Source organism: Bos indicus, chromosome 2, assembly GCF_029378745.1.
Source record: "Bos indicus isolate NIAB-ARS_2022 breed Sahiwal x Tharparkar chromosome 2, NIAB-ARS_B.indTharparkar_mat_pri_1.0, whole genome shotgun sequence".
NCBI lineage: Eukaryota > Metazoa > Chordata > Mammalia > Artiodactyla > Bovidae > Bos > Bos indicus.
Window position 1 is genome coordinate 84359381 of NC_091761.1, and position 12401 is coordinate 84371781.

A 12401-nucleotide genomic window follows, 5' to 3' on the forward strand; every position below is an offset into this window, starting at 1 on the left:
TATGGGCCAGCAGATCTACTCTAAACAGATGCTAATGCTAAAGTTCTTCACCCTTAGGGGAAATGATGCTACAGTGAACTTTAGAAATAAATGAGGAGCAAAAATGGTAAATACAACAGGCTATTTCCCCCTCTTAAGTTCTTTCAAATGTATATGAATACTGAGGCAAAACACTGAGTGTGTGTGGACGGGCAGAGTTTCAATGCATGTAACACATATGACTGCTACTAAGTTGCTTCAGTCGTGTCTGATTCTGTGCGACCCCAGAGACGACAGCACACCAGGCTTCCCTGTCCCTGGGATTCTCCAGGCAAGAACACTAGAGTGGGTTGCCATTTCCTTCTCCAATGCATGAAAGTGAAAAGTGAAAGTGAAGTCTCTCAGTCGTGTCCAACTCTAGCGACCCCGTGGACTGCAGCCTACCAGGCTCCTCCATCCATGGGATTTTCCAGGCAAAAGTACTGGAGTGGGGTGCCATTGCCTTCTCCAATACTTATGACTACAATAGCATAATCAGGGGAGGGTGGAGGGGACTTGTACAGTTACAAGGCTTCTACGTTTTAACTGAAATGGTATAACATCTCTAGATAGATTGTGAAAATTTGTACTGAAAAATAATGCAAAGTATTATAGTTAAAAATTGATTAATTAAAATGGGTACTAAAAATGGTGGATCATTCAAATATTCTAAAATAACAAGAAATGGGGAAGAGGGCAACAAAAAATCAGATGTAAAAACAGAAAAATAATAATCTGTTACATCTAATTTCAATGATATCAACCACACCATGGTTGGATGGCATCATCAACTCAATGGACATGAGTTTGAGAAAACTCTGAGAGATAGTGAAGGACAGGGAAGCCTGGCATGCTGCAGTCCATGGGGTCACAAACAGTCAGACACGACTTAGTGACTGAACAACATGATGATATATGTAGTCTGCATGGAAGGAAGGAATTTAGATATATAGCAGTGGTGCATTTCAAAGGATTTTGCTGTTTTCCTCTTTACACACACACACATACATACACAAAATTAGATCAAAACAGACAAATAAAGGTGGGTGTTCTTCTCAGTTATTATTGCTGCTGAAATAAACCTAATTTATCTGACTCCTGTAGAAATTAAAACTTAAAGACATTTTTTAGAAGCAGAGTTATATTGGATATAGGTATGACCTACTCACCAAACTGCTAAATAATCCCAATACTTTCCCTGTGAAACATTCAGATATTATCCAATTACATTCAGTGTTATCACTAGTCCTTGAAATTCTGATCAGCCAAGGACCTTCAAGTGTCAGTAGCTCTAAAAGTTAAGTATGTTCTAACTTGTCCAAATTTTATATATTCTTCCAGTTTCCTAAATTATTGACTCCTCCTTCAGCTGAGATAGTATGTGAAAAGTATCTAACACAAAATCAGGTCTTTAGTAAGTGCTCTGTATTAGATACTATTATCAAGTAAGTATCTCTGGGGAAGGAAGAAGACACTGACAAGGAACACTTATCTGACACTTCAAAATGATCAAGCATGCGCACTCACTCCCTCAGTTGTGTCCGAATCTTTGTGACCCTTTTTGGGCTGTAGCCCGCCAGGCTCTTTTGTCCAAGAAATTTTCCAGGCAAGAATCCTGGAGCCTATTGTCATTTCCTACTACAGGAAATCTTCCCAGTCAGGGATAAAAACCTGTATCTCCTACACTGGCAGATGGATTCTTTACCGTTGAGTCACTTGGGAGACCCTCAAAATGATCACCTTAACCTATTTCCTGAAACCTCTCAGTAAAAGATTACCAAAATCATTGACAAAAAAAACCAAGAATGAAAAATGTTACTATTTCCTTCTTAGTAAGGTTTCTACCATTACTTCTTGCTAAGAATACAACACTTTTACAAACAAATAGCAAACACGTAGGGGTTATGGCTCATTAAAACTATTTTTCTACTTCCTGAAATGGGAGTTCATCTTGAAAAATAATCACTGAAAGATTTGGAATCTTAAAAGTGGAAATACTCATCAACAGTTCCAGTATTATTGAAATATGACTGGACCTAAAAGAAAGGGTAGTTATTTGCTGGAAACTAACAAGTGTATTATTCTCCACTGAATAGATAACAGTTATAGGAATAGGTTTAGATGTCCTACTAGGTAGAACAAAGGAATATAAATCACAAACCAAAATAATAAATGCATAACTACTACTACATGGGACATTATCAATTATTTTCACAACCGTTTGAGAAGAGCAAAGGTTTTTTCTGAGAGGGAAACAGCAGCAGCAGCAGCAACAACAACTGGACTATTATTGAGGCTGAAGATAATCGGTCCAGCTGGACAAGGTAAAAGGTAGACTTCTTTATATTTCTACCGAAATTTTTAAAATAAAATTTTATTATCATTGTTACTTGTATAATATTACATTTTGACTTCTGCAGGATGCTCACCACCAAAGGATTAGTTTCCATTCACTACCAAACCTTTGATTCCCTTTACCTATCTCACCTTCCCCTCACACCCCTTCCTCTCTGGTAACCACTTTGCTCTCTGTATCCATGTGTTTGCTTGTTTTGTTTATTATTGATCTACTTACTTATTTAATATTTCACATAGGAGTGAAAACATACAGTATTTGTCTTTTTCCATCTGACTTATTTCACTTAGCATAATACCCTCAAGGTCCATCCATGTTGTTACAAGTGGCAGGATTTCATCTTTTTTGTGGCTGAGTAGTATTTCCTGGGAAAGTTTAGTCCTTTTACAATAATCCAGTAAATAAATGCTATAAAAATCCATACGTCAGGATCATTTGCTGAACAGTTAAGAAATTTGTTCACTATAATTTTAATTTGTAGAATAATTTTCATAAATATTACTCATAAAAACTTAGTAATAACTGGTTTTTACCCATGGTGGCTAATTCTGTTTTAAACATTTACATGCCTCAACCATTTTTACTTTAAGTAATATCATATCAAGTATTTTATCAGTAGTAAACTAACAACTAATCAAAACATGTAAGACAAAACCGAATGTTTGCTACTGATGGTTTACTTGTGCTATTCCTAACATGCTAAAACCTCCAAGAAGACTGGCCCAGTGACAGAAGACCCTTCATAATGTGACCTTGAACATAACACAATTAATAGTTGTCCTTACAGTAGGGCAGAGTGAAGTTCTTGGCTACTGAAAGGCAAGACCCCAAGGAAAGGTAAGGATGGATGAGCCTCCAGTATTCTCCCAACCTCATCTCCATGGGTTTTATCTACTAACCAGGAGATTCTAGGAATAGCACCACTTTTTGAAAAGCCCCAGTCAGTCCAGGACCCAGAAATATATCCATACCACTTAAGGTGGTCCCACACCCAGCAGGGACTAAGACATCATCACCACAAACTTACCCCTGGATGTTTCATTAACCTACAATAACCAAACCCTGTGTTCTATGAGAATAAAAATTTGGGACTTCATTCACTTATGGCAGGGTTTTGCGCTATTTGCTAAAAATTGATTAAAAATTAAGCAAAAGTCATCTGTGGTTTTTAGTTTAATTACTACTGTCTCCAATACTCAACTGCTCCAACATTAATTGGAGAAGGATGTGCTCATCCATATTTAATTTAACTATTAAGCAATTTTTTTCAATACTATAAAAGTTTACAAGCTGCATTAAAAAAAGGTATACAGATAAACAAATCTACTGATTGACAGAGAACATTTGTGAGAAAAAAATATTTCCTTACATTATGATAATCCCATTATCAATAGAAAATGAGTCAGAAGGTAATCCAGCAATATTCCAGGCTCGAATTGTCACTGCTTCTCCCAGGATATTCATAAGGGAATAATCTTCAGAGCAGGGGATATCTCTTCTTTTGCACAAATTTGTCCACTCCTTGATTTGGTTCTTTGAGACATACACAAAGAGATATAAAAATGAGGCTGTTTTGTAAAATCCTCAATTATACTTTGAGCCAACAAATCATGGTTGAAACTACCTTAAAGTTGATTTGTGTTCATCATATTTTTAAGTAAAATTATAATTCAGAAGCTCTACTATGTATTCAAATGAAAATTATATCTACTGTTAAGGTAAAATTTAGATAGATCACTTACTAGTGAATTCAGAACTTCATATATGGAAAAAATAATTGCCAATTATGATTCTAAAGCTTCATTTGACAAAGTAGATGGAGGTTACCATGTTTTTCTATATATTTTCTTTAAGTTATGAAAGTCAATATTACTATAATATTGTGGTACGAAAGTAAATCCAATTTGAACCAGTAGGGGACACAGAAAACATCTGTATCAGACTCTCACTTATTCTGGGGGTGGGACTATAGCTGGGCTCTTAGGCACAAATAAGAATCAGGCCACACACTGGAGTTTTGGATACCTCACCTGGGGCACAGTGTGCTAGGATGCTCAAGAATACAAAATGGTGCATCAAGCTTAGGTTCATACTCAGAAAACCAGAAATCAAGGTCCAATATGAGGTTACAGACCAAAGGGTTCAGAAATGGTGAAAAATATGACTGGAGAGAAAATAGGTTAGGAAGGGGCATATATATGTGGTATTGATACCAGTCCATGGGCAAATAAGGATGCTGTGTGTGCCAAGTGTGTGCCTAGCCAAGAGGGCATGGTAGGCACTACCATCTCCCTCAGGTTCCTGCTGAGTAGACTGGACCAATATTCCTTTGGTACATGAAAACGCTATGATGGTTTGGGGACAATTGATGCCTTTCATGACCTTGATTACCTGGTTATTCCCTAGAATGGCCCACAGCTGCGTCTGTGTGATGTTCTCTCAAGAGTCAATTCAGATTATGAACCTTTGTCAGGAATATCGACAAAATGATACTGTGTTCTTCTCACTGCAGCCCATCCATGGCACAGAATTTCACACTGTCCATTTATAGATGATACTTTTATTTTGATTCAAGTGTTTCCTACCAGGCTTTTCTGTCATAATTATATGATCTTAGGTATGATTAAGGCTTTCTTGGATGGTGGGACACAACATAAAGTCATTCATTAGATGAGAGGCAGAACTCCATTACTCAAAGCTCCAAATAAGAGAAACCTCCCCAACAGGAGGCTACACCTGACACAGGGTAATAGTGAGCTTGAACTGCAGGGGGCAGTTTACAAACATCAAGCAGAGTGGGGTGGAGTTGGCTAGGTTTCCTGGGCTTCCTGAGGACTGGTCTCTGGAGTAGTTCCACAGGCACTGGGAAGAAGGGACTAGGTATCTGGGGGGTCTCTGGAAGTTGTGAAAGTGAAAGTCACTCAGTCGTGTCCGACTACTTGTGAGTCCATGGACGATATAGTCCATGGAATTCTCCAGGCCAGAATACTAGAGGGGGTAGCCTTTCCCTTCTCCAGGGAATCTTCCCAACCCAGGAATTGAACCCAGGTCTCCCACATTGCAGGTGTATTCTTTACCAGCTGAGCCACAAGGGAAGCCCTCTGGAAGTTGGGTATGTGCCTATTGTAACCCAGGATTATCATAGCCTGATAAGGCAAATGGTTGAGGTGAGGGCTTAGCAAACTGCCCATAAAGGGGAATTCAGAGTTGTTAATCATGATTCAAGATTGAGTTAAGACAGCACACTATTGAATACTTACTAAGTATCGTCTGCGTTTTTTATTTCCCATGAAGTGATGGGACCGGATGCCATGATCTTCATTTTTGGAATGTTGAGCCTTAAGCCAACTTTTTCACTCTCCTCTTTCACTTTCATCAAGAGGGTTTTTAGTTCCTCTTCACTTTCTGCCATAAGAGTGGTGTCATCTGCATATCTGAGGTTATTGATATTTCTCCCGGCAATCTTGATTCCAGCTTGTGCTTCTTCCAGTCCAGCGTTTCTCATGATGTACTCTGGATATAAGTTAAATAAACAGGGTGACAATATACAGCCTTGACGAACTCCTTTTCCTATTTGGAACCAGTCTGTTGTTCCATGTCCAGTTCTAACTGTTGCTTCCTGACCTGTAGACAAATTTCTCAAGAGGCAGATCACGTGGTCTGGTATTCCCATCTCTTTCAGAATTTTCCACAGTTTATTGTGATCCACACAGTCAAAGGCTTTGGCATAGTCAATAAAGCAGAAATAGATGTTTTTCTGGAACTCCCTTGCTTTTTCTATGATCCAGCGAATGTTGGCAATTTGATCTCTGGTTCCTCGGCCTTTTCTAAATCCAGCTTGAACATCAGGAAGTTCATGGTTCACGTATTGCTGAAGCCTGGCTTGGAGAATTTTGAGCATTACTTTACTAGCGTGTGAGATGAGTGCAATTGTGTGGTAGTTTGAGCATTCTTTGGCATTGCCTTTCTTTGGGATTGGAATGAAAACTGACCTTTTCCAGTCCTGTGGCCACTGCTGAGTTTTCCAAATTTGCTGGCATATTGAATGCAGCACTTTCACAGCATCATCTTTCAGGATTTGGAATAAGCTCAACTGGAATTCCATCACCTCCACTAGCTTTGTTCGTAGTGCTGCTTTCTAAGGCCCGCTTGACTTCACATTCCAGGATGTCTGGCTCTAGGTCAGTGATCACACCATCGTGATTATCTGGGTCATGAAGATCTTTTTTGTACAGCTCTTCTGTGTATTCTTGCTATCTCTTCTTAATATCTTCTGCTTCTGTTAGGTCCATACCATTTCTGTCCTTTATTGAGCTCATCTTTGCATGAAATGTTCCTTTGGTATCTCTGATTTTCTTGAAGAGATCCCTAGTCTTTCCCATTCTGTTGTTTTCCTCTATTTCTTTGCATTGATCACTGAAGAAGGCTTTCTTATCTCTTCTTGCTATTCTTTGGAACTCTGCTTTCAGATGTTTATATCTTTCCTTTTCTCCTTTGCTTTTTGCTTCTCTTCTTTTCACAGCTATTTGTAAGGCCTCCCCAGACAGCCATTTGGCTTTTTTGCATTTCTTTTCCATGGGAATGGTCTTGATCCCTGTCTCCTGTACAATGTCATGAACCTCATTCCATAGTTCATCAGGCACTCTATCTATCAGATCTAGGCCCTTAAATCTATTTCTCAATTCCACTGTATAATCATAAGGGATTTGATTTAGGTCATACCTGAATGGTCTAGTGGTTTTCCCTACTTTCTTCAATTTCAGTCTGAATTTGGCAATAAGGAGTTCATGGTCTGAGCCACAGTTGACAGGTATAGTATGTCATCACAGATGAACTCTGGTTAGAAATTTAAGTGGCTCAATTCAACATCTATAGGAATGTAGCAGCAGAGAATAAGTTAAATTAACATGAGGGCCTCTGAACGAGCCCATAAAAATACAAGCCAAGAACCCTGGCTAATAATCAGGTGGCAAAATAGATGGTGGAAATGGAAAACTGACCATTCAGGGTGATATCTTGTTTGGAAGAAAAGCTATCACAAACCTAGATGGTGTATTAAAAAGCAGACATTACTTTCCTGACAAAGGTCCATATAGTCAAAGCTATGGCTTTTCCAATAGTCATGTATGGATGTGAGAGTCAGACCATAAAGATGGCTGAACACCGAAGAATTGATGCTTTTGAACCGTGGTGTTGGGGAAGACTCTTGAGAGTCTCTTGTACAGCAAGGAGATCAAACCAGTCAATCCTAAAGGAAATCAACCCTGAATATTCATTGGAAGGACTGATGCTGAAGCTGAAGTACCAATGTTTTGGTCACCTAATGTGAAGAGCCAACTCCTTAGAAAAGCCCCTGATGCTGGGAAAGATTGAAGGAAAGAGGAGAAGGGGACAACAGAGGACAAGATGGTTGAATGGCATCACCAACTCAATGGACATGAGTTTGAGCAAGCTCCAGGAGATGGTGAAGGACAGGGAAACTGGTGTGCTGCAGTCCATGGGGTCACAAAAAGTCAGATGTGACTGAGTGACTGAACAACAATTTGGTGAAAGTATGTACCACCACCAGAGCAGTTTTGACTTTGATTATCGGTAGGGAAAAGATCTCTTTAAAATTTCAAATTAAAACATGTATAATATCATATAAGAAACGAATCGCCAGTCCAGGTTCAATGCAGGATACACGAAGCTTGGGGCTGGTGCACTGGGATGACCCAGAGGGATGGTATGGAAAGGGACGTGGGAGGGGGGTTCAGGATGGGGAACACGTGTACACCCATGGCGGATGCATGTTGATGAATGGCAAAACCAATTCAATATTGTAAAGTAAAATAAATAAATTAATTAATTTTAAAAAAAGAAAAATTAACATTAAAAATCAATTTTAAATGCCACCCCCCCCAAAAAAAAAGAAAAGTTCAAATTAATTCAACTCCTGTTGTGTCCTTACAGCCTGTATGTCCTTACAGCAACGTAGAATTTTGTCTTTGAGACTGGCATGGGCATTACAATCAAACATGTGGCCCCAGTAATGTCAGGAGAATTGGAATTTTCTACATTTTATCATGAGGAGTACTAGAAAATCTAAAAGGGTGGATGAATAATTGACAACTACTCAGGTTCAAGACTGGACAGAGGGGCTGTAGCTACTTACTATGGGCTCTTGGTATCCAAAACCTTTGATGTTAGAGTGAAAAAATAAAAAAACCAAGATTGTTTTAAAGCCTTTTGCCTCACTTGGGTTTCCTAGTAGCAGACTCTGACATGAAGATTTACGTGAAGTGATTTGTCGGGGTCCAGCCCCAGCTGATCCAGGGTATTCGAAGCGGGGACGGTGTCGGCGACTTATTTAAATATTAATTAGAGATATAAAGAGTAATAGAATGAGGATAGCTCAGCAGGAAAATTCAGTGGAGAAAAGAGGCTGAGTAGCTCGGTTTACGCCGGAAACCAATAAAACTTCAAGACAAGAAGCTTGCACCACTTACGTAGGCCGCAGGTGTCCTTCCATTCTCCCGAAGGAGAGGAGACACTGAGGCCTCCCTGGTTGGATCTTAGAAGCCCAGGCAAAGTTAGTAAGCATGGCGAGCTCTGCACTCCAGATGGAGACTCAGCCAGAGTTTGAGAGAGAGAGAGACATGGGGAGACCAGTCTTTCGAGGAACTGATCCCAATTCTTTATTTTCCAGAGTCTGTTTTTATACACTGAGATGTTATACAAAAGTCACACGGGGTCAGCAGTACTGACTTTTATCAAAGTCAGGTGCTTCATACAAATGTATACAGAGGTATTAGGGGTGTTACATCATCTTCTGGCCAGGGGGGCCTGCTGACAATTTATGACCCTCTCCTTGTGACAGCGGTCAGTCAACACTTATTTTTCCAGGGGTGATTATTCTTAAAACAGACGCCACCCAAATAAAGTTACATTCCTATAGGGTGAGGGTGTAGTGGGTTTTAGTTAAGGAAATAATTTACTTAGCCTAAGGTCTAACGTGATTTATATCAAAGGTTAATACTTATTTCTTCTATATATTCATTAATGTGTATAAGGGCAGGGGATGTGGAGTCTTAGCAACAAACATTGGCTCAACAAATGAAAAACCCTTCACCAATACAATTTCTAATCAGCCCACTATACTTATACTAATGGTTTTCTAACTTTTCTAAGGAACCTGTTTTTAGAAGGTTTAAAGCATCTCGTGCCTCTCACAGTTGGGAGGCTGTGAGCAATCACATGTGGCCGGACAAGCCTGTCAGGCAGGCTAGAGAACCTTCAGAGGAGTTTGTAAGTTTGGAACACTCCTGTCATGCCCAGGAATTATTATTAACTGGAGCTCTAAGTTAACTCCTTCTCCGAAAGAGGTGGTGGGGGACAACCCCCCGTAAAGTCAGAGGTGTAGGTGAGAGCACAAAGTAGTAAAGTAGGCAGGCTCTGGTTATGGGGGTAGATGCTCGAGGATTTCCAGGGGGACTCCTGAGGCTCAATCCCGCCTTTGCGTATGTCGATCCTCCTTCCTCACGACCTTTGCCACGGGCGGAGTGCCTCCCGCTGGCTCCCCGCAGTGATTTATTAAGGAAGAGATATTAAGAGAGTCAGTATAAGGATGGGGAAGAAGCCAATAAAAGGTGGTGGATTGGCCAAAGTTCTGCACAGGTAGTTTCAGCTTTATCCTATAGTGGGTGTAAGTTATTCCATGGATTTGTGTCAACCAGAAGGAAGGGAGACAGACCTTCAGGCTCTCACATCTGTCTTTCATTAAGGCCCATCTCAAAGGGAAGTAAATTCCCAGGCAATTTTAGCTCTCCAGTTCAGTTCAGTCGCTCAGTCATGTCCGACTCTTTGCGACCCCATGAATTGCAGCATGCCAGGCCTCCCTGTCCATCACCAACTCCCGGAGTTCACCTAGACTCACGTCCATCGAGTCAGTGATGCCATCCAGCCATCTCATCCTCTGTCGTCCCCTTATCCTCCTGCCCCCAATCCCTCCCAGCATCAGAGTCTTTTCCAATGAGTCAACTCTTCACATGAGGTGGCCAAAGTACTGGAGTTTCAGCTTTAGCATCATTCCTTCCAAAGAAATCCCAGGGCTGATCTCCTTCAGAATGGACTGGTTGGATCTCCTTGCAGTCCAAGGGACTCTCAAGAGTCTTCTCCAACACCACAGTTCAAAAGCATCAATTCTTCGGCGCTCAGCCTTCTTCACAGTCCAACTCTCATATCCATACATGACCACAGGAAAAACCATAGCCTTGACTAGACGAACCTTTGTTGGCAAAGTAATGTCTCTGCTTTTTAATATGTTATCTAGGTTGGTCATAACTTTCCTTCCAAGGAGTAAGCGTCTTTTAATTTCATGGCTGCAGTCCCTATCTGCAGTGATTTTTGAACCCCCCCAAAAAAAGTCTGACACTGTTTCCACTGTTTCCCCATCTATCTCCCATGAAGTGATGGGACTGGATGCTGGGCAAAGTGGGTTCTAAGAACCCAAGGGAAGTCAGCCAAAGTAAACCACAGGCACTGGTTGTTTGATGTGAAAGCACAGGAAGCCAGGTGGGGATCTGGGTAGAGAACTGAAGTTGCTACTATTACCCTTGTGTTTAGAATCAAATGGGAAACTTTTGATGCAGCATAAATTGCCAGCTGCCCTGACCCAGGAGAAAGAGATAAATGATTACAGTGTAGGACGTGGAGAATAAATTCAAAGGAAGGAACAGTGACAGTAGAGACTAGATAAGTAAAAGCCTAGGTTGCTACAGTAAAACAAGGAAGAGATAAAATTGCCTTCAAGTCTTCTTAGATGGGATGGGATGATGTGTCTACTTGAATCAGAGGTGGGGACAGTGGATGTGAGTTCATGGAAGAAGCTATGAGCTTAGATCTTTTGTCTAGCTGAAGTGTTGCTTTGCTTCTGTCAGTAAATTTCAAGGTCTCAGTTCTGGTCTCAGTGCTTTTCAGAAGCATTTGTGTGGGTGGTCCAACTGGTAGCCCTCATTCTAGTGGAAGCAGGTGACTAGGGAGTGAGAACAAGATGCTGTGTTTTGGAAGGAGTCATTGGAGAGGGCTGGATTTGGAGGGGTGCCCCAGAATGCTGACTTTCAGCATGGCACTGGAGGCAGTGCAGACACTCAGGGTACAGTGGGGACTAACAGAGAAGTGTAGGAAGCTCTGCAGCTACTTCTTCCATTAGTCCAAGTTGACGTAGAAGAGTAGAAAGAGGGCTCAGTGAGGATTCGGGTGATGACAAGTCTCATTTCTGCTCTGTCATTAACCAGCTGTGTGGTTATGAGCAATTTTCTTAATCATTATAAGCCTCAGGCTCTAAAACTGTCAAGCAAACAAGTCTAAGACTAGGTAAATAATGTCATATTAAATGTTAATTATTTGAACTACAAGATGTCAATGCTATCAGTTCAGTTCGGTTGCTCAGTCATATTCAATTCTTTGCAACCCCATGGACTGCAGCACACCAGGCCTCCCTGTCCATCACCAACTCCCAGAGCCTACTCAAACTCACATCCATTGCGTTGATGATGCCATCCAACCATCTCATCCTCTGTCATCCCCTTCTCCTCCGGTCTTCAATCTTTTCCAGCATTAGGGTCTTTTCCAATGAGCTGGTTATTCTCACCAGGTGGCCAAAGTATTGAAGTTTCAGCTTCAGCATCAGTCCCTCCAATGAACACCCAGGACTGATCTCCTTTAGAATGGACTGGTTGGATCTCCTTGCAGTCCATGGGACTCTCAAGAGTCTTCTCCAACACCACAGTTCAAAAGCATCAATTCTTCAGTGCTCAGCTTTCTTTATGGTCCAACTCTCACATCCATACATGACTACTGGAAAAACCATAGCTTTGACTAGACGAACCTTTGTTGGTAAAGTAATGTCTCTGCTTTTTAATATGCTGTCTAGGTTGGTCATAGCTTTTTTTCCAAGGAGCAAGCATCTTTTAATTTTGTGGCTGCACTCACCATCTGCACTGATTTGGGGGCCCCCCAAAATAAAGTCTGTCACTGTTTCCATTGT

At 40.9% G+C, this 12401-nt stretch overlaps 1 protein-coding gene across 8 annotated transcripts in view; it reads right to left on the reverse strand.

Annotated features, from left to right (window-relative positions):
* DNAH7 (dynein axonemal heavy chain 7) overlaps positions 1 to 12401 on the reverse strand; it is a 257248-nt gene that overhangs the window by 73564 nt on the left and 171283 nt on the right. For all 8 annotated transcript variants that reach the window (XM_019974246.2, XM_019974250.2, XM_019974240.2 and 5 more), the window contains one exon: positions 3744 to 3907. In XM_019974246.2, coding sequence (XP_019829805.2) covers positions 3744 to 3907 — 164 coding nt within the window. The remainder of the gene's footprint in view (positions 1 to 3743; positions 3908 to 12401) is intronic.